Raw genomic sequence first — 23,422 nt, forward strand, 5'->3', positions numbered from 1 at the left:
AAATAAATAAATAAATAAATGCTACAGTTGATAGGCTGATGGTGGCGACTCTTCCCCCTCGGAATCCCGAGGCAAATGGTTTTCAGAAAGGTTCGGCTCTAGGTCCTTGCTCTGGAGGAGACAGCCCCACCCCCTAGACTAAGTGATTGGCTACCTTCTCCCCCCCACCCCCCCCACCCCCAATTTCTCTTTCTCTCCCTTTGACTTGCTGACATCTTCTCCAGAGAAAGGGAATCGGGAAGCGCTAGGACCAAGCAGGCTCGGAGAGACCGCTGGAATCTCTTCTGTGCAGAGTGGTTGCTGCTGCCGCCGCCGCTGCTGCCGCTGCCATTTCTCCTCGCGTTCCCCGCTTAGAAGAGAGAAAAGGAGGGGAGAGGGAGGTTACCGAGGCTGGCTGAACTCAAAGCGCTGGACTGCCAAGGACTCCCACTGCCCGCTGCTTCTGCTGCTGCTGTTCCTGCTCTGGACAAGTGTGGAAAGCAGAGCGAGGAGGGCGGGGGGGAAAGGGAGGAGAAAACCAGAAGGGAACTCAAGCTTGAAGGAGAGAGGGAAGCCCCGAGAAAGAAGGGAAGAATCCGCTCTTCTCCTGCTCCATGGCTCAAGGAAAGAGGCTGAAGCCGAGGAAAGTGTGAGGCGCGCGGGGGAGGGAGACCGATTCGTAACTTTCCGAAGCCGTTTGAGAAGCTGGGAGGAAGAAATTCGCCTCCTTCCATGCCCCGGTCACTTCAGCGCTTCTGGAGATTCAATGCGCTAATTCCGGACTCTTTCTGGCTTTCCTCCTTGAGGTAACTTTTGGGAAGTCTTGCAGCTGCCGCCGTTAGTAAAAGTGCCCGGAGGAGAACGGGGAGAACCTTGGAAGAAAGTCCTGAAGGAAAAGAAAAGAGGGAGAAAGTTTCGGCTGAAAACCCTCTCTCTCTCCTTTCTCTCTCCCCCCCCCATTCCCCACTCCAGCTGCCTGTTTTTGTGGGGGGCAAATAAAGCGCCGAGAAGATGATCTGGAAGGGCAGCTGCTGCTGCGGAGGTGTCCGAAGCGGAGGAGATTTTCTGTGCCTTCTCCTTCTCTTGATGGGTTTCTTATTGCCCGCCTGCAGGACTCGCTTGTACACCAACCACTGGGCTGTGAGGATAAGTGGCGGGCTCCAAGAAGCCAACTGGATAGCGAGCAAGTACGGCTACATCAATATAGGACAGGTAACCTCCTCGGGCGGAAGGCCACGCGCTTTCTCGCCCTGCAGCTTGCGCGGGTGAGGGGCGAGAGGACGGCTGCAAAGTGCTGGTGCTGCGGTAGGCGCGGGCAAGGGAGGCGGTGGGCGCCCTTCTCTCTCTCTCCCCCTCCCTCCTTCCCTTCCCTGTCATCTCCCGCGGGCAGCCGCGGAGCTTATGGAAGGAGGCGGCGCGAAGGGCCAGGTAGTAAACTGGCCGGGGTCACGTCCTCCACGAGTTCCTGGCTCTCCCGGCCGAGAACTGAGCTCGCTGGCGAGGTCGGACGGCTTAAGGACTTGGGGAAAGAGAGAGAGCAGGGGGGAAAGCAGCCGGTTTGCAACGAGAGAGCGGTTGCACGAAAGACAGCGCACGTCCTGGGGCGATGACATAGTTTTGACGCTTCCGAGCCCGCAGGGGGAGAGGCGGGGAGGAGTGAGGGAGGGGGGGATTGCTGGAATTGCTCGACCGCCGCTTGAGGAGCTTTTCAGGCAGCCGAGCAAAGAACCTGTTGGGGGGTCGGTGACGAGACCCGAACCCGGGGGAGGAGAGGGCGTATTTTTAGGCAAGTGGGGGCTTGCAGGAGAGTGAGAGGGAGACGTTTCCAAACTTCCCGTGTTAAAAAAAAAAAAAAAAAAAGGCGAAAAGGCGCACAAACCTGCTACTTTGGGTTTCTTTCAGCAAGCAAACTACCTGACGCTGTTGTTGACTTGGGAGCCCCGTGGCTGTGGCGGGACCTCCTTTGTGCATGTTCAAAAGCACTCGTTACTTCCTAATTGCTAGGTTTAGAGAAGTCTCCTTGAGCTCAGTCTCCATTTGAGGATTTCTAGGATTCCTAGCATCCCGCGCTCCCCCCCCCTTTTTTTTTTTTTTTTTTTTTGGCTTCCTTAAACATAGGTATGCTATGAACTTCTTTTTTCTTGATTTTCACTCGTGCCACTTGATCAAGGTAGCGTTAGAATTCGCAGATACTTTGTGGGCTGGAGATGTGTAAGTGGGAAACATGGCATATTTTGTGGGGCTTCCTTGATTGTAAAAGATGACCGGATGGATTTCCATGTTGTGTTTGGAAACCTTGGCCCCTTCCTTGCTGGAGGAATTTAGTGTACTGCACCTATTCTGGTATTTGTTCTCCCCCCTTCCCCCCCCCCCATTATAATTGTGACATAGTCATCAAGAAGATAAAAGATTTGGGAAACTAATGGCATTTGATAAATAGCAAGTTAAAGCTTTACTGTCTGTCCCAGATTTTCCCCAATCTCAAATCCTCGTCATGCATTGGAATAAAATGCCCATCATCCCCAGCCATATTGACTTGGCTCCTCCCCATGTCTTGAACTCTTCCCTTACTTTTTCCACAGTGAACTTTGAGCCCAGCAAATGGAAACCAAATTTTCAACAAACAGATGGAGTGTGTCCCTCCTCATGGAAGGGCCAAGATTTTGCCTGAGCCTGTGCCAGCATAACAGAGAAAGGGAGGAGACAGGGATTAATTTGTAACATAGCTCATCAGGGCCAAGACAGAACATTTTACTGCTGAGGTTGGCCCTTTCCAAAAGGAAGATAACCTTGAATTTAAGAGGACACCCCTAAAGAGGTTAATGCTTTCGCATACTTTCCCATTTTAAGACTGATATATGGGAGAGGCGAGATTAAGAAGCTAAACTTCATTTCAGGTAAACAGAGAACATGAAGTAGAAAGGAAAGCATGTGTAGCTGAGTCACGTTTTTTTCCCCTGGAGGAGACTTGGGACCCTCAACATTGCTCTTCCAAAGGTGTTTTTTCAAAAGGCAATTGGACTTTCTTGGTTTTTTTCTTTGAAAATGTTTTGCTTCTCATCCAAGAAGCTTCTTGGATGAGAAGCGAAATGTTTTCAAAGAAAAAAAAAAAACAAGCCCAATTGCTTTTTGGAAAAGCACCTTTGGGACAACCACATCCTGGATGATTGAGAATCTCCATAGACACTTAACTTTGCTCTCTTGCTAGAGTTGATGCAGAACCTTTGGGCAGCTGTCAGGTTTAATCCATCATTCTTTCCATTCATAAATTGCAAAATAGGAACTTATCTGACAGAAAGGTAAGCAGAAGAAAAAGAGAAATTGTAAAGTTCATGAGAACAAAAATAGTTCTTACTGGATCAAATAAAACACTTGATCGGTCCAATATTTGGGGCCTGCTGTGTCCAATTAGAAACATCCAATAAATCATCAAACATAACATCAGTGCCAAAGACCCCCAATGTTTACAAATATTTTTTAAAAATGTTGGTGACAATACTCATAACAACGAATGGTTATTGATAGCTTTTTAGTTACCTATTTTTGTTACAACATACTTTCTCATGCCAATTGTTAATGTTAATTTATTAACTTCTCATGAACAGAAGTTCAACGAGTAGGGGAAATACGTTCTGCTAAAGAACATGTTGAAATCATAAAAATTGTTGAGGTGAAAGAAAAGTAACGGAAAAGAAAATGTTCTGAGTTGATAGGAAATGTTTTGAACTATTAGTGAATGCTATATAGGCATAAGTGTTTTGGAAAAAGCACTTAGTGATATTATACTGTTTTAATTCTATATAAAGGAGTGGATTAAGTCTGACTAATGCAGTTGTATTTGGGAGATTTAAATTTGGCTTTAGTTCAGATCAGCTAAATAAGTTGACACTGATCTGGTCTGAATCATACTAGCTAGTTTAGAAACACCTGAATTAGTAGAATCCACAGAGTTAGCAAACTCCTGGACTTGCTAGACCCAAAACTACTAAATAAAAAAGTTATTAAATATTCCATGTACACATGCTCAAGCAATTTGATGAATTTAATGAGAGTTCCTATATATATATATATACATATATATATATAAAATATTTCTACAGAATATTGGTTTGGGCATCTGGACTGCCTGTTGATTGCTTTGTTTTATTGTGATTTGTGTTTATACCTCATCTCTGTCTTTTCTAAATATAAAATAATTTGCAATACTTGTTAAGAATTTTTAAAATTAGAAATAATGGTCATGTAAAAAAACATTCAGTTATATAATAAATAATATGGATTGAAGTCCCAAGTTATAGTGAATGCTCTAGAGTCTAGAACATAAAATATTATGTGATGGATAAAAGATTATAGAATTGTTCCGCAGCCTATTGACCCAAGATATCTGTTCTTTATATTCCACAGAACAGCAAATATTCCAAAGGATATATTTTGACTCATTTGCTTTTAGGACAAAATGAGAGGCCAAAAGGAGAGCTATTACATTGTTACAACTTCTCCTTCAAAAATAACAAGTTTTTCTTAATAATCATTTTTCTGTAGAGCTGTACTCAAAAAAGTGCATATCAATTAGCATTGTGTCCATTTAGTACATGAAATATTGTGACTTTTTTATACCTAATTGGATACATTGATATAGTGCAATCAATTACAACAAAACCTGTAGCCATTTTTCTCTCTTGTCAGGGTTATTTACTTTTGGCAAATTAAGGTTACCTTAGAAATTGAAATTGTTCATACTGTTAAAGCATATTGTTAAACAAAATAGCATTGTAATAATTTGTTATGTTTATTCTATAGAGCCAAGAGAGCACAAAAAAAACCCATAACAAATGTAAAGACTGCCATCTTTCTATATGTTGAAAGCTTTCTTTCCACAACCTGTGTTACATTCTTCTGATATTAAGGTTTCCCTCTTAAATTTCTAAGCCAACAAGCAAGAAATTGGAATAACACTTTATTTCCTACAATTGTTATATATATATATATTCAATTCCTTTTAAGAAAAAAGAGGGAGGAGGGAGGGAGGGAGGGAGAGAGACAGAGAGACTGTTTCCATTAGACTGAATGTTATATCCTACATATGTTTTCGTGTGTGTGTGTGTGTGTGTGTGTGTGTGTGTAGTTACAGAAGTGTAGAGGTTTTTACATAATACAAATGAAAGTATTATGATTATAGATAGACTTTTCAAAAACTGAATGTTTAGAGAACCCAAAAGAAATCCTCCTGAATGGACTTTTTAAGAGCTACTGGTAGTCCTCGATTTACAACTGCAATTGGGACCAGAATTTCTGTTGCTAAGCAAGGCAGTTGTTAAGTGAGTGGTGCCTGATTTTTACCACCTTTTTTTGCCATGTTAAGAAAATCATTGCACTTAAGTGAATCACACTTTCATTAAGTAAATTCGGCTTCCCACACTGACTTTGCCTGGCAGAAGCCAGCTGGGAAGATCACAGATAGTGATCACATGATCCCAGGATGCTGCAACTGTTGCAAATACGTGCTGGTTTTCAAGCGCCCAAATTTTGATCATATGACTCTGGAGAATGCTGCAACGGTTGTAAGTATGAGGACAGGTGGCAAGTCACTTTTTTCAGTGTCATTGTAACTTTGAATAGTCACCAAACAAATAGTTGTAAGTGGAGGACTACCCGTAGAGAGATAAACATTAGCTATGAACTTGAATATACCCTTTTTCTGACTTAATTGAAATTTTCCCTGTAATGACCAAATGCAAATGGATTAGCTTTAAAAGTGATCTTATTACCTTTAGTTTTTTTCCAAACATCTTTCTGTTTTACCTTTTTAACCATAATACTGTGAATGTAATGTGGAACTCTAGTAATTTTAAAAGTGGTGGAAACTTCCTATTTTCTCCTCCTGTGACCAAACAGAAAATGACAGGGGAAAGCAAAACTGAAGAGTCTAATGTTCATTCATTTAATACTAAACTATGATTTAACACTGCATACCAATCGGCCAGCATGATCTGAAATAACATCCCAACAGACATGTATGTTCATGTGCTGAGCTTGATACTTGTTCACTGAATGCAAAAGTAGCAGGAGCTTCCATTTTTGGTAGCCAAACTAGATTTTAGTTTTTCTGGGTATATCCATGTTTATATCCCTGCATTAAGAGCATTCATGTAGTCTTACCTGAGATTGCTTGAGACTATATGACATTATATCCTACAAAAAGAATTTAATTGGGGAATCACCATACACTCTAAATCAGTCAGTGATTGGTTGGTGACTTTTTTCGTTTACTTACTAACCTGTTCATGTTCCTGGGAATTGGTCTGTTTTATTTTATGGAATAGAGTCCAAATAAAGTTACACGAGACAACTTTAAATGAGAGTTAACAGATTAATTTATTAATGCACAATTGGTATCAAAAGTATTCACAGGAGTATAACCAGTGTTACATTAACTTAAAATATTCCTTTAGACTTCTCTCAAAGAAAAAAAATTAATTTTATATTTTAAAATGTTAACTACCATTGAACTGTGATTCAGTTTAATATCTGACATTTTAAAGAAGGCCTAGCAAAAATGTCTTGCTTGAAACTGTCCAGAACTGCTACTAGTCATTATAGATCTGGAGTAGCCAACCTATAGTTCCCAAATGCTGCTGAATCAAAATTTCTAGCATATTTCACTGTAGGAATGCTTGCTGGTAAGTATACCATCAGGAACATCTACCATAAGACAGATTGCATAATCTTGGTATAGATAATGCTGATCTACATTGATCTATAATCACATTACAGAGCAATTCTCCAATCTGGCACTCTCCAGATACGTTGAAACTCAGAATTCCCCAGCTATGATGGGAATTGTAGTCTTTCCTTCCTTTTCCTCATTGTCCCTCTTTCTCCTCCCCCTCCTTTTCTTTCTGTCCCTTGGGAGTTGGGCGGCATAGAAATATGATTAATTAAATTAAATTAAATTAAATTCTCTTCCCTTCCTCTCTTCCCTTCCCTCCCCCACCTTCTCTCTTTGTCAAAATGGTCCCACTACCACTTGAGGCAAAATGGTCCCACTACCACTTGAGGCAGTAACTCCTCAACCCAGTCAGTGCAATCACCTGTCAAGTAGACCCTGATCCATCCTGATTGGTGAAAGCCTCCAGGTCAGCAACTAGCAGGTCTGTCCAGGCAGTGATAAATTCCTTACAGCAGGAGGGGACATTCCCAGGACCTTTTAAGGAGATCCTGGTTCAAACCCTCCTTAAAAAAACCATGGCTTGATTCCACCTGCCTGGGCAATTTTCATCCAGTTACTACTCTTTCCTTTTTAAGAAACGTTGTAGAAAAAGTGATTGCTTGGCAGCTTCAGAGGGTTATCTGGACCCCTTCCAGTCAGGATTCAGGCCCTGTTATGAGACAGAAATAGCATTAGTCGCACTTGTGGATGATCTCTGGTGAGAATGGGAAGCAGGTACTGCAACCATCTTTGTTCTCGACCTCTTAGCAACCTTTGATACCATCAATCATGGTATCCTTTTTGAGCTGGATAGTGGTTCTGAAGTTGAGCAGCACACCAATTGGAGAAAGCTTCTTTCTCCAATTGGTGTTAATAGGGAATGAAAGATCCAGTCCATGGCTGCTCTTTTGTGACATGCTGCAGGGGCCTGGTATTCTTTCCACTCCATTTTAACACCTACATGAAGACACTCTGCAGGTGGTTTATGGAACAATAATGGATCCCACCTTCCCCCGCCCACATACATCCACCTCCCTGTCCTCTCACTTTTTAAATCATAATTTTATATTATTATTATATGTAGATTTTTTATGGTTTTACTGCTTTTAATGTTGTAAATTTCTTGTGGAGAAATGGGAAGCAAACAAATTTAATAAATAACTTCTAAGCTGGGAAATACATACATACTGTACATACATACATACACATACATATTGTATGTATGTATTATATATCATATTTAGAAACCACCCATCTCCCTCATAGGGCATAAGACACACACACACCAGTGAAGAATAAGGCATGAAATTCTAACTCTTGTTTGGGGAAAAAAGAGCAGGGTAAGATAATTTTTTAAAATAAATGACTGCATTGGTATTGATATTACTTGGATTTAATATTTAGGATTTCTAAAAAGTATGGTTTAATTTTTTTCTGTAAGTACCGGTATTACTCAATATGGCTTTCTGTATTCAGTTTGACATTCGAAGTATTGGACCAGCTGGATCTTACTTGTCACAATGAAAAATCTGTTTTAGGAATGTATATCTTAAAACTGCAATCCTTTGAAGAGATTCATTAAAGTTTGTCAACCAAACTGTCTTGTCACCTAAATTTAAATTCACAGAAGTATTGCAACAATAGAAGTATTGGAATGCAGCCATGAAAATTACAGTATATTGATGTATCCTTAAGTCCTGTGGCTTCCCCCATTTCCTGTAAACATTGTTTTGTGCCAGAAATACATTTGGGTCTTCAAACTAAAGCTTTCTTGATACATAACACATTGCAGGACAATTTAATTGAGGAACATTACATTAATACCACTATAATATTTCACAAATCAGGAAGGGATGTAATTAGCTAAGGTTCAATATCTTTGCTTTTCAAAAGTTAAATTATTTTGGAGACTGATGTAGAATGAGAATTAAGAATTACCATAAGTCCTTGTTTTAGGCATGCATTTATCTACACTAGTAGTCTTTCTGGTAGGCTTGCTTCTACTGATAGTTGTAACTCAATACTGTAATGTAATCTAAGACCAGCGCTAGTCTTGCATTCAACACTCTGTGACTGAAAGTCTATCTGGTTCTCCCCTACTGTAAAGCAATGTTCGCTGCCCCCAGTGGCATCTGCAACAAACTGCAAGGATGCCAAGAAGTCTTAATTGTCAAATACATCCTCCCAACCTGCTAAATTGTTTCCTTCTTGGTGCAGAATAGAGGAAGAATAATCTCTATTCTGCTGCTGTTATGTACATAAAAGGGTTAAAGTTAGAAAAACCACTTAATTGGTACTCTCCATGCTACTTACCAACAGTATTGTTTTCAGTAGCTCTGGAAAGTTCTGTGTCTTTGGATATGTGTGTGTCAGTGGTGGGATTCAAATAATTTAACAACCGGTTCTCTGCCTTAATTATTTCTTCCAATAACCAATTCACCAAACTGCTTAGAAAGTTAACAACCGGTTCTCCTGAAGTGGGGCGAACTGGCTGAATACCATCACGTGTGTGTGTTATCTCTATATATAGATGATATATAGATAATGTAAATTCTTGCCTATGTTTATTTCTCTTTCTGCTTTTGCCTTGTATTTGTTCCACTTTGACAGTTACATTTTTTAGTGTTTGCTGATATTTAATACATGCATTTCAAGCTATTTTGTTGCTAGCTGTACTGAGTAGCATGAGGGTTTGCTCTGACCTTGGTATAGGAATTGATTGGAAGTCTGCTGGGCGCACACTAAACTGGAAATTACCCACATTAATTTTCCAACAGGTATCACATAAATGCTGCAATTATATAACTTGTCCTGTCTTCTGACACAAGCCCATAAGTTACAGTGTTTGTGTAATGACATCATCATGCATATTTGTAATTTAACTACTGTACCCACCCACCACCACAAACATCCATGGCTACATTATTTGGGAGAATGTCAAGCAAAACATCTTAATAGATGCCATTAAGCAGGCACTCTTGAGGCAAATGGGCTAAAACTCAGCTGTTGCCAACGTGAGTATTGCATGCTGTCATTGATTAATCTCATAACCTGGTTGCCTAACTAAAATTAAGCTTCTGTTTCACTTCCCATGTTCATATAACATAAAGGCAGAGTTCTCTCTCTCCCTTTCAACTGTCCAAATCTCATAGAAAATGAGGACCATCTATATGTGTATTGGCTGTTTGAGTGCTTGTAAGCTGCTTCAGTTGTGTGATTAAATTTTCTACTGAGCTTTGAAGAAAATTCTGTGCTGCCAGTAGAATTTTTAAGATACAGAATTCTCATTGCTAAAACTATGTGAGCATGTATACATGTATGCCTGCCTGCAAGATATTCAGCAGAAAGCTTGGATTAAGGTTTCATGAGAGGTGTCTTGACTGTACTACAATACCAATGAGCAGAAAGCTCAGAAATCAGGAATGGTTTAATGCTGTTTTCAAATATTTTGCTACTTACTAAAATAGCCTATGATTTTTCACATCCTATCAGCATAATTAGCAAAGATCCTTGCTACTTGGTGAAGTTCTATATACCTTTATCAGGAAATAGGTCTCATGTCTACTGTTTCTTACTTCTTAAAGAGTGATACTCACTGACAACTGAGGCTATGGGGCAGGGTCATTAACAGCAGTCTTCGTAGGTGAAGCTACATTATACATCTACGAGATAGCATCACACATGAGAATGTATTATACATTAATCCACTACAGCAACAATATATTGCTGAGAGTTCTGAAGGATAACTTCAGACACATTATGAATGCCATGATGTAAATTCATGGAATACACATTTTCCTGTCCAACTAACAGGATTGAATGGTAATTGTTTTAAAACAAAGAGCCCTGGTGGCGCAGCAGACTAAAGTGCTGTTATTAACATCAGCTGCCTGCAATTACTGCAAGTTCAAATCTCACCAAGCTCAAGGCTGATTCAGCCTTCCATCCTTTCTAAGGTAGGTAAAATGAGGACCCGGATTGTGGGGGCAATAAGCTGACTTTGTATAAAATATACAAAAGTATAAAGGCTATTGCTTAACGCATTGTAAGCCGCCCTGAGTCTCCGGAGAAGGGTGGCTTATAAATCAAATCCCCCCCTCAAAAAAACCAGGCAAACTGAATTTTTTTAACAAGTGAAAAGCAACAGTAAGATTTTACTTTGTTTTGAGGTTGGTGTTTTTTGTTTTTTGTTTTTCGTGGAGAGTGATGTCTCACTCCTAAAATGTTGCTTTGCACACACATTTGTCCATCTCCCAGCAGGAGCCTAGAAAACAGAAAGAAGACTCTACTGAGGCAAGTTAAGGACCCTTGTGAATGCAAAGCAAAGGGGTATTTATGGAATCTGAGCTACAAAACAATAACAGTGCCTTGAACCTGAATTTGTCTGCACCACAGCAGGAGTCCAGAGCATAGAAAAGATCAGATGTAATCCTTTAAGCTCACATTTTTCTACTCTGCAGCAATAATCTATTGTCAGACAAAGGGCAAAGTAAAACAAATTACTTTTCTTCAAATTTAATATAGCGTCATTTCCCCTAATTTAAGCAATAATGTTCATTTATTTTTGTTTAAAGCAAACAAAATGATCTTTTAAAAAATTTTCAGCTTCCATGTTTTGATGTAAAACAGACATGACCCGTGTTAAAATTTGTTTCCCTTTTCCATTCATTTCTTGTACGCACATAACCACATGAAAATCATACACACACACACTAGAAATATTATATTTTGTTGACTTTCAGTTCCTAGACCTTTGTTCTCTTTTATTCACCATTCTGAATGCCCAAATCTTTACACTGATAAACCAATAAAGATACCCAAGCCCACAACTCAGCTATACTCTTCTCAAGATATTTGGCTTAATAGAGAACACACACAATATATAGAGAGGGTTCCATTAGTGGCAGCTGCTGCTGACAGTATCCACCCATCCATAATCATTAACTGCTCCCCTTCCCCCCCCCCAACTAAGATTAGTTGTTGAGCTATTCTGCACAAGAAGAAGTTAAAATCCAAGGCAGTCAAGGAATAGTGAGAATAAACAACCAAGTTATAGATATAATAAAAAAGGATTTCCAGGGTTCTGAAAGATGCCATTGCCCAGTGTAGCACAGAAGCAGCTAAGCCCTCCTGAACTTTTTGCTGGCGTATCTTGTTATTAGGTTCCAATGTTGTAAGATCAAAGAGCATGCACAGAAAGCAAAAGAATCCCCTATCTTTAATCAGATAGTGAATCATCACTGAGGATGTTTGGGAGATGAAGTTGACTGGATTAATAGCAATGGACATATACATTATTTATATATGAAATTTGCTTAGGGTTTGATATTTTGGTGAGAACTTTGGGGCTGAGCTCCAGAATCTCCTCTTAGAAAAAAAGACATAGAGATGAAGCACTAGGTTATTAGTGTGTGTTTTAAAATGTCTATGCTTTATAGGTAGTCCTCTACTTATGACTGCAATTGAGCCAAAAATTTATGTTGCCAAATGAGACAGTTGTTAAGTAAGTATTTCCCCATTTTACGGCCTTTCTTGCCACCGTTGTTAAGTGAATCAGAGCAATAGTTAAGTTGGTAACACAGTTAAGTGAATCTAGCTTCCCCGTTGATTTTGCCTGTAGGAAGGTTGCAAAAGGTGATCACATGATCCCAGATCATTTGCAACTGCAATAAATATGAGTCAATTGTCACACACCTGAATTTTGATCACGTGACCATGGCGATGTTGCAATGGTTGTAAGTGTGAAAAATGGTCATAAGTCACTTTTTTCAATGCCATTGTAAACTTGAACAGTTAGTAAATGAACTATTATAAGTCAAGGACTACCTGTAGTTTCTTTTCCATCAGGTACTATTTCCAATGTCTCACACTAGTTCCAATAAAATTATAATAAGACAGACATGGACTGTAAAGAATAAATCTGAACAATGAATAAACCTGCAGAATATTGATACTATGAGGAGGCTAAGCACTGAATTGTAAGTGATTTTTTTTTTACAAATTAGTCCACTCTTGATCAAACAAACATCCTAAGGCACAAAGCCCCAGAATTTTTTTAAAGACTTTTACTGAGATTTATTATAATATAAAATTCAGTTTAAATAAAGATTAAGAAAGAAAAAAAGGAGGGAGTGCGGGATAAAGAGAGAGAAAAGAAAAAAAACTGTCTATCAAATCATACTCAAAGGGAGTTAGGAAACCTCTCAACAAGAGAACAGTTAGTGGTCTTGACTTCATTCAGGGAGACTGATCAGATCTGGTTTCCTAATGAATAATGTATTGATTGATCAGATATGGTAAATTGGGGAAAAGAATTGAACACAGTAGCATTTGTTAATGTTGGATAGGTGGGGATTTATTGTTGATGCCAGTCTGGCAGAGTTCTGGTAAAATGGCTGGCACTTTTGAATGTGAGTAGTAAGTAATAGTTGGGGATCAGATGTTTATAGAAGTTTATTTTGGGTGCTGTGGGTTAAGTGAGGTTGTGGGTATGAGTTGTATATAGTTGTGATTGAGTTACTGTGTGATTTAGTGTTGTGATTCTTAATGTGGTTCTTTTATTTTAATTGGAAGGTGGTTAGTTAGATTTAATATGGGTCCACAATTTGAAGGGCATAGATAGCACAATCCTATTTATGGTCAGGTATCCCAGGTACCTGGAAGATATGGTAGGGGGTTCTTGGTAATTTCAGGGAAGAAAGATCAAAATTTATTGTGAACATCCATTTGTAGGGGGAGAGCCTTCTCTGTGGGGGCACCGACGATCTGGAACGAGCTCCCCCCAGAGATACGGAAGATCCCGGATCTGCACACCTTCCGCCGCGAGCTGAAGACTCTTTTATTTCATCAAGCTGGCCTCGCCTAAATCTTCTCCCTTTTAAGTGCAAATTTTAAATTTTAATGTTGTTTTAAAATATGGGTATTTTAAATTATGGGTATTAATTCAGCCAACTTTATTTAATTCATTTTATTCGATTTTAAATTTTTATATGTATGTGTTTTATTTCGTGGCTGTTCACCGCCCTGAGTCCTTCGGGAGTAGGGCGGTATAGAAATTCAATAAAAATAAATAAAAAAATAAAATAAATAAATTTCCAGCTTGGCAGCCCCAGTCGAGTCCTGATGGTTGAATCATTCATAACTTTGGATTTAAGTTGCTGGTTAAATGCCAGGTCCAAGCCCATGCTTAATCTATGACTTGGTTCTGGATAAGATGATGGACCAGACATTTATTAGTAAGATCTGGTTGAGAGTGGTGATACTTTTGAACATTTGCCCTCTATGTTTTGAGTCCTGCAACAATCTTGAGCTAAGAGTTGGGATGGAGGTATTGATCTTACTGGAGGTTATGTGACAAGGGACATTCTTCTTGAGGTAGTGGAGGTGTGAGGAACCTTGTGTTAAGTTGGGCTTTAGAGAGGAGGTGGGTATTTTTCTGAACTGCTAGCATGCTGCCTGTGGAATTCTTGCAATTGTTCACACATCTTAAAAGTTTTGAGGTTGAGAAACATCACTTTAGGATGTTGATTGACTTCAGGCTCCATGCCAGAGGTCTGGGTCAGTTATATTTTGGCAGCCATGGACTTGTCATCTCAAGCCTGACACAGGCTCAAAGCAATTGCATAGAACATGACAAGATTAGATCTGCCTCATTGTCAAATTGGATCTCTTTCTGGTTCAATTAAGGTTAACTGCTATGAAGACTTCTGCAGAATAGGATCAGTTAGGTTGGATGTGTCTTAAATGTATGAATTCAGATGGTTTCTTGGAAGCACTTGAGGAATTTCCCAGTTGTGTCAGAGGTGAGTTCACCAATGGCTTTGTTTTCCTGTAGCCCAGGCTCTCAATGAATGTTCTCCAAGATGATTCCCTTTGGTGTCCTGATCCGGAGGCACATTTTAGTTCTCTGAGCAGTTATGGGAGCTGAACCACCAAAAATAATAGCTAAAGCACTGGTTGAAAAAGATAAAAAGTAAATGTGACCAAGCACAAGTAGAAATTCAAATCCTAGCCTATAGCATCATTATTTTTCTTACCTGATTGAGTTAGTAAGGTGGGTCAACAGCCTTGCTTTAGAAAAGAATGGGCAGGATGATCACTTTGGATGCATTTTGCTAACAAAGTCACTTAGATTTGCCAAAGGTAGGCAGAGTTTAATGTGGTGTTTGGGGCATCCTAGCTCTATTATATGGACTCATTATGACTTGCATTATGACCCTTACCACTTACAGTATTGAACCATGTCTTTCCTAGCTCTTATATGAAGATGAAAAGATGACTTGATTGATCCAAGAGATAGTTAATGCTCTCTGTGGTAAAAGATGATTCCAGCATCCTTGAAAGAAGTTCTGGGCACCCTCTCCTTAATGGAAGACTATTTATCCCAAACTTCACTTTGGGGTGAAGGTAGTTAAATATGTGGCGATTGATGCAGCCTGAAGAAAACAGATTATTTGGCCTCTTTCAAAGCCCGAGTACAGAATGGTTATGACTTTAGTTGCTATAGTTGATGAACTTTGTTGTGATCTTAATGTTTCCTTAATCAAAGATCTCTTTGTTGAGATCTTTGAATCTCCTGTTGCTTATTAGACCATTAACTATGGCATTCCTAGGAACTGTCTGTGAGGGTTAGGGTTGGGTGGCAGTATTTTATAGTCATTCTGTTCAACGGGCAGTTCCAGTCACTAGCAGTCAGGCAATTTGACCTGGTGGTCATTTCCTTGTAGTCAGGCATGAAGAATCAGGACCACACCTCAGGTTCCAGTTAAAATGGTTTATTAATCATGCCTATTCAAAGAATCTAGACAACTAATGGTCAACACTAAATTGGTTAGATAAAAATCAACAAATGCAAGAAGAGTTAGACTTAGACCGTTTGTGGAAATATAACAACTCTGGGTTAATTACTCACTTGACTCTGTCCCCAGGTTCTGCCTGTTCTTCCCCTACAGTAATGGGCCACAGGGGTTATTTCCTTCTCCCTTGTTATTCAGCATAAAATTGCTTTGGGAAATCATCCAAATGTTCAGGGTGTGATACCATCATATGCTGAGTATACTCAGCTTTGTACTGCAACCTTCTCCCCTCACAAGGCCCACCAGGAGAATGTCTCAACATTCTGTCCCAGTGACTGGAGGCTATCATGCTGTGGATGGGATGATGCCATCTAAAGTTGAATTCAAGCAAGACATAGTTACATTTTGTTCATTGCAGTTGTCCCGGCCTTGAACTCTTGAAGGGATGACATTGTGCCTAGGAAGTAGGTCCACTATTAGCAGTCTTTCTGGATTTGTGGCTATTGCAGATAGACATTGTGGCAGTGTACAACTTTAATAAATAAATGCTTCTCGTTTTATTGAGTGATTATCTAGGTAAATTGTTTACTTAAATTTTCTTCTGAGGTTAATAAAAGGAAAATATTGCATTTATTCTGACTAGACATTTGGAGTGATAGGAAGCCTGTTTGGTCTAGTAGTTAAGACATCAGGCTAGAACCTAGGAGACACTGAATTCTAGTCCCTTTTTAGTCATGAAAGCTGTCTAGGTGACTTTGGGCCAGTCACTCTCTCTCAGCCCAAGCCTCACAAGGTTGCTGTTCCCTGCCTTGAGTTATCTATAAAAATAATAAAGGCAAGATTAAAAACGTTAAAATGTTTATTGATGGTCTGTTGATATTATTATAAAGTGCTCCATCTTAAAAGGATTATTTTTGTAGCCTACTGTATCAAATACAATGAATGCTATAAGCTTGTTTGACATGCAAATACAGGTAGTCCTCAACTTATGACCCCAACTGAGCCCAAAATTCCTGTTGCTAAGTAAGATATTTGTTAAGTGAATTTTGCCCCATTTTACAGCCTGTCTTGCCACAGTTGTTCAGTTAGTAGCAGAGTTGTAAAGTAAATATGGCTTCCCCCTAAATTTTGCTTATCAGAAGATCACAAAACATGATCACATGACCCTAAAATACTGCAACTGTCATAAGGATAATATTGAATTGAATAATTCAGGATTAAAGAAGTTTTCTTTTTTACTGTAAGGTTTAGAAGTATCAAGTAGTCTGGTTAGAATTTAAGATCAGTGACCTCCATGAAATATTGAAATATGTATTGGAAGAAGTCAATGAAAAGCATATATGGTCCAACATATAGGTCCCTATCAAGTCACTAGGAGACAAACATGACTCAATGGAGTAGGTAAGTATTTTGTCAGTAGATATCCCTGTTTTGCTTACTTGCTTATTATGAATCATCATAATTTGTGAAAATTTTACTATTATATAAGGAATAGAAATGAAATCGATAGTATTTGGTAGTTCTTACAAAATCAATGGATGGTAGAGGACAGGAAGGCCTAGAGGAATATTGTCCATGGGGTTGCGATAGATCGGACATGACTTCACAACTAACAACAACACAATGAGTTGTTGATGTGGTACAAATCCTCTATTTTTCCTTAGCTGCTTCTTCAGTAAGATCTCTTATCAAATGGGTTAACAGGAGAATATTGTTAGGTAGTAGATAAACTGCTTACACTTTTTGACCCTTGTTTCATTTGTAGTGATGATTGATGATTCAACTGGGGGGAAAAACACAGTGACATGAAATAAATAAAATCTGAGGGGGAAAAAATCTGCTCAATTTCTTGTCTCTCCTTTTACTTAATAGAACAATCCTTTTATTTAAAATACATCCTGTTGGTAGAATATCAAGCAATGATTTCTGTAGTAGGGTAGTCCTCAATTACCATAACTGAGCCCAAAATTTATGTTGCTAAGTGAGAAATTTGTTAAGTGAGTTTTGCTCCATTTTACAACTTTTCTCGCCACATTTGATAAGCAAATCACTGCAGTTCTTTATTTAGTAACGGTTCTTAAGGAAATGTGGCTTCCCCATTGACTTTGCTTGTCAGGAGGTCGCAAAACAGGATCGCATAAATCTGGAACATTGCAACCGACATAAATGTGAGTCAGTTGTTAAGCATCTGAATCAGGGGTGGGTTCTACTTACCTTTACTACTGGTTCGCAACGGGGCTGCACACGCTCACTTGATTATGTCGGGGTGGGTGGGCAGAGCCTCCCTCTGGTTTTACTACAGGTTCTATAGAACCGGTCTGAACCGGGGGCAACTCACAACTGATCTGAATGTAAATCACCATGGGCCATATGGCAAATGGTCATAAATAACTTTTTTTCTGTGCTGTTGTAAATTGAGGAGTACCTGTACATGGTGAGATCAAGAACCAAACTATTTTTTCAGATTGTCTTGCTGATGCAAGTTGTAGGTTTTGTGTTGACACATGAAATATCTTTTGCCTCTTCTCCCATGCCCTGCTGATCTCTATGAATGCAATGGACTGCAAACCAAATGCTTTTTTCAATGCAAAAAAAGCTGGATGTACAATTCAGAAATTATGTCTCCATTTCCTAATTCGTTTTAGAAAACAATAAGTCTTTAAATAATTTAATCTATTTTCGAAGATCAAATGTTCTAATAAGCTTTTCTTATCAAAGTTGAGATGAATTTTTCTCATGAATTAAATATTTATAGTTTTACAATAGATATCCTTAAGCTGAATGATTTTAGTACCATATTAGTGGGTTTGAAAAGCTAATGTGGATCTTGATTGGTACATAAAATGTTGCATATAAATTAAACATTAAAAAGGTGGATACAGACAAAACAGCAAGTTCAGTTGTTATCTCCAGTTATATAGTTACAACCTCAAGGACATTCAACCATTCCATATTGTATCTTTCTTTTTGAAAGATGAGTACTTGGGTTCAAGTAACATTTCAGTCCAGGTAGTAATTGCATAATTTATAGACCTTTTGAAAAAGAGGTAAACTGCTTTTCATAAATTTTCTGTCTCTTTTCTCCTTACCCTTGACTCCAAAATCTTTTTTTTTCTCTTACAGATTGGAGCACTGAAGGATTATTACCATTTTTACCATAGTAAAACAATAAAAAGGTCAGTTCTCTCAAGTAGAGGTACTCACAACTTCATTTCCATGGAGCCAAAGGTAAGCTTATCTAATTAGTCAATCGTGTTTGATGCAACCCTCTGCAATTTTAATTTGAAACTTTATGCCAGGGAATGTTTACCTGGATAACATCTACAATTACAAGAATTGATTGTCATTTGCTCATTAAGATTCCATTTCAGGGGTGAAATCTACTTACCTTCCTTACTGGTTCGGAAGCGCACGCGCCCTGCTCACTTGCTTCGCTCGCTATTATTTATTATTATTATTATTAAACTGCTTTTATTAAATTACTGCATACCTCATGTTAATGGTTTATAATTTTTGTTTTTCATTTATAACCTTCCCCACAATAAAGCTTTTTAAAAATACTGCCTTTTGTATATAAGGAATCATGCTTCTTTTTACTGTAGTGAAACAAATAGATGTGAGTATAACAAGGATTTATCATCACTTGAATTCTTCTCATGGCAACAATTATATTATAATATTTGATTATTTAAAATATATCAACTTTAAAAAACTTAATTTGCATCTTAATTCTATTGGTATGCCAGCATGATGTATCTGCTTATGATAATCATATGCTGATAGTGGTGATTGAAGAAGATATATTGGTGTACTGCAAATATTAACTGGGTATAAAGTTGGCTGTGTTTTATTTCTTGTTCACAAACAAATGTTAAGACACTTTTATGTTATTTCATGTTATAATGTGAGAGGAATAGCCTCATATTAAAAGTTAGATACTCGTTTTTTTGCAATGTATTAGTAGTTGGTCATTTGTTTTATGGATATTACTTGTTGATAATTTTTCTATATGTTATATATAATGTGATAGGAATATTAATTAATAATCAGGTAATCTTGGTCAGGCTACATTTCATAGAATATCTTAAAAGCTTCCCACAAAAATTAATTTAAAAATTAATTTAAGTAAGATATGGATAACTGATACTTTGTACATTTTTAAATTTTACTTTGGTGTTTTCATTGATTATAAACAAATTTCTAGCTGTGAACTAAAAATACAGTCAGGGTAATTTCTTATGAGAAATGTTATTGGCAAGATAGGAATGTGATAGTTTAGTTTAGTTTAGTTTAGTTTAGTTTATTTGATTTGTATACCGCCCTACTCCCGAAGGACTCAGGGCGGTGAACAGCCAACAATAAAATACATAAATACACAAAATTTAAAAACCCGATAAAATCAAATTAAATTATTTGGCCCAGACAAATTAAAATACCCCAATAATTTAAAAACAGATTAAAATTTACATATTTAAAAAGGGAAGAGATTAGGCCAAGCCCGCTTGATGGAATAAAAAGGTCTTCACAGCACGGCGGAAGGAGCGCAGATCCGGGATCCTCCGTATCTCCGGGGGGAGCTCATTCCAGATGGTAGGTGCCCCCACAGAGAAGGCTCTCCCCCTAGGGGCCGCCAGTCGACACTGTTTGGCTGACGGCACCCGGAGGAGTCCCTCTCTATGAGAGCGTACTGGCCGGTGGGAGGCTATTGGTGGTAGTAGGCGGTCCCGTAAATAACCAGGCCCTAAGCCATGGAGCGCTTTAAAGGTAGTAACCAAAACCTTGAAGCGCACCCGGAAGACCACCGGGAGCCAGTGCAGCTCGCGCAGGAGAGGTGTTACATGGGAGCGCCATGTCGCTCCCATTACCACCCGCGCGGCCGCACTCTGCGCCAGTTGGAGCCTCCGGGTGCTCCTCAAGGGGAGCCCCATGTAGAGAGCATTACAATAGTCCAGGCGGGAGGTGACGAGGGCATGAGTGACCGTGCGTAACGAGTCCCGATCCAGAAAGGGACGCAACTGGCGAATCAGGCGGACCTGATAAAAAATCCTCCCGGTCACGGCCGTCAAGTGCTCTTCTAAAGACAGCCGTGAATCCAGGAGGACGCCCAAGTTGCGAGCCCTCTCCGTGGGGGCCAATGATTCGCCCCCAATAGTCAGTGATGGCGTCAACTGACTATATCGGGACGTCAGAAACCACAGCCACTCGGTCTTGGATGGGTTGAGCCTGAGCCTGTTCCTCCCCATCCAGATCCGTACGGCCTCCAGGCACCGGGACATCACTTCAAGGGCATCGTTGGGGTGATCCGGGGTGGAGATGTACAGCTGGGTGTCATCAGTGTACTGATGGTACTCCACCCCGAAACCACGGATGATCTCGCCCAGCGGCTTCACATAAATGTTGAACAGGAGAGGCGAGAGGACCGACCCTTGCGGCACCCCACATATGAGGATAAAATAGGAATAAATAGGATAGGAATAAATCAGACAAACCTTTAGAAAAATAAAAGTTGCTTTATATTTAAAATAATGTGACTCCTCATATTTATACTTCACTATCTTTATATAATTTTCTGATCAACATATCTTTAAAGATTGAAGCTATCATACTTTGAATTAATGTAGCATTTACATCCCATCATATTTTAATAACTCTGTGTGGTTCACAATAATCAAAAGACACAAATCAATTGCACATTAATTTACTTAAATGGTATGTTAGAAAATCCAACCATCTTTCCTACCCCTTTGCAATGATTTATCATACTAAAAATGATGTTTTGTATTACTGAGCAACAAACTTTATACTTATTCTGTCCATATTAGTATAACAACCAGATTGGCATGTAAAATGCAATCTGTGAAGCTGGAAACTTTCTTTTCCTTTTCCTTTTCCTTTTCCTTCCCCTTCCCCTTCCCCTTCCTCTTCCCCTTCCCCTTTCTCTTTCCCTTCCCCTTCCCCTTCTTCTTCCCTTATACTGCTCATTGGCCTGGATATCATTTTGAGATTGGCAAAATTCATACAGCTGCTTCTTGTTGTGGAAAAAGTGGTAATGATACCTTCTTGTCCACTTTATCCTTATTATCAGACCATCTTAGAAACCTAAGCTCTAGAAAATAAGCAAGTATCATGTTATCGTACATGACAGTGTTGATAGCAGCAGTACTGACGACAGATTAAGGTATTTGAACTTTAAACTAAAGGAAAACAATTTATTCTTGCACTGGCTTGAACAAATATAATAGTATCCTGATGGAATATAAACATTTAAGACACAGATGTTGAAGTATTTTATTTTGCTTTTTCAACTGGGTTACACTCAGTATACTCCACTTCAAAAAGCCAAACAAAATTACCTCACTTTTGCTCTATTTCAGCACCAAGATAAGAAAGTATTTATATAACATCTTCATCAAGTCCTCAAACTTAAAATCACTTCACATATGTTGTATCTATTTTTATAATGGATCTGCCAATTTAGCTAAGCATAAGTAATACTTCTTACACATTATATATATTATAGTATTCAAGCAGAACCTACTGACATCTAGGAATTTACAACTAAAATAGTATTTGAATAAGAAATTCATATTTTGACTATTGTCTTAATAAAGATATACTGCCCATATCATATGTATGTTTACATATGATGCAGTGCTACAATTAATTTAAACAATTATTATTCACACATAGCTCTAAAATTTAAATCATTTTACAATATACAGTGACTATATTGTGACACCCTGAACTAAAACCAAAGAGATTATATTATGATTTAGCACAATATGTGAATCCAACCAGAATGAATATATAAGACAAACATCATATTTTTTGAAGCTCTTAATTAAAAAAAAAAAAAAGGAAATGTCTCATTGAAGAAGGAAAACAGACAAGTATTGGCCACTCAAGATTGAAAATGTTATATACTCAAAAGTTCAAGACTGGCTTCTTAGCTAACTGTTGGATGTCTTTCTCCAAATGCAAAGATGCTTTAATCTTTGCATGGACTTGTCTTATACTATATTTTAGGAAAATCCTGATTCCCGTTATTATAACTTATTATCCACAAAACACACATAATAGAGTCTGAATTGTTTTTGTTTCCTAATGACCATAATACTTGGTAGGGTCAGTTTAGAGCATTGAAGTAGTGGATAAAAGATATTCAGTGAGGAAGTATTCTGCCAAAATGTATCTGAAAACAAAACTTTGAAAGACAGTTTGTACCAGAGAAAGGATGAGAGAAAAATTAAGCATCTTATATACTACTATTCTCCTCAACATCCAAAAACTGCTTTTAATTAAAAATTAAAATAAGTATCAAAAATGATTATTTCTAAGTGGTGCACATTTCTGCAGCTACTTGCTTTTAATGAGCATTTGGATTTAGCTTATACTTTGTCAGAAGATAAAGTAGATGTGAACAAACACAGATAGACTGTGTCACATTTTTGGAATGTTGCATTCTGTTTTGGACCACACAAGAAGGGAGAAAGAAATCGGATCTGTTGATGGCAGACCTGAGAAGGTTCAGGGGAAAGGGTTTAGAAAGATCTGATACCTACTTTGCCCTTGTCTCTAGTTGTGTGTTGTTATGAAGAATGCTACTACTATTGTGAGGAATACTATGAAAAGCAGTGCTAGTAACAGCAAATGTGGAGCTTTGAAGTAGAGCTGTTATCACCATTCTTAGAGGCTGAGCAGGGGCATTGCGAACAGTTGGAGACTAGATCTTACCTTCTAGTCTGGGATAATCTGGCTCTGGATGCGGAAAGTGCACATGATGGCTGAGACCAATGGAGTATGTGCTGGATGAAAATGCAGAAATAATTCTTCGTTGAGATGATGCAATGGTTCCCAAATTGGGACTGTGATGGGCAGGGGCACGAATAGTGGGAGGCCACTAAGTAAGCTGTTGTAGGAGATCCACATGTTCATGTAT

General features: G+C 38.7%; 1 protein-coding gene across 5 annotated transcripts in view; it reads left to right on the plus strand.

Moving 5' to 3' along the window:
• Positions 1–270: 270 nt before the first annotated feature.
• PCSK5 (proprotein convertase subtilisin/kexin type 5) overlaps positions 271–23,422 on the plus strand; it is a 201,356-nt gene continuing 178,204 nt past the window's right edge. For all 5 annotated transcript variants that reach the window (XR_011600080.1, XM_070938639.1, XM_070938640.1 and 2 more), the window contains exons 1-2: positions 271–1,191; positions 18,607–18,711. Coding sequence is in view for 4 of the 5 variants with exons in the window: in XM_070938639.1 (XP_070794740.1) it covers positions 991–1,191; positions 18,607–18,711 (306 nt within the window). In the remaining variant the exon portion in view is untranslated. The remainder of the gene's footprint in view (positions 1,192–18,606; positions 18,712–23,422) is intronic.

The sequence above is a fragment of the Pituophis catenifer genome, unplaced genomic scaffold, assembly GCF_029215685.1.
Source record: "Pituophis catenifer annectens isolate HBS135680 unplaced genomic scaffold, rPitCat1.0.hap2 SCAF_2, whole genome shotgun sequence".
NCBI classification, from domain to species: Eukaryota; Metazoa; Chordata; class Lepidosauria; order Squamata; family Colubridae; genus Pituophis; species Pituophis catenifer.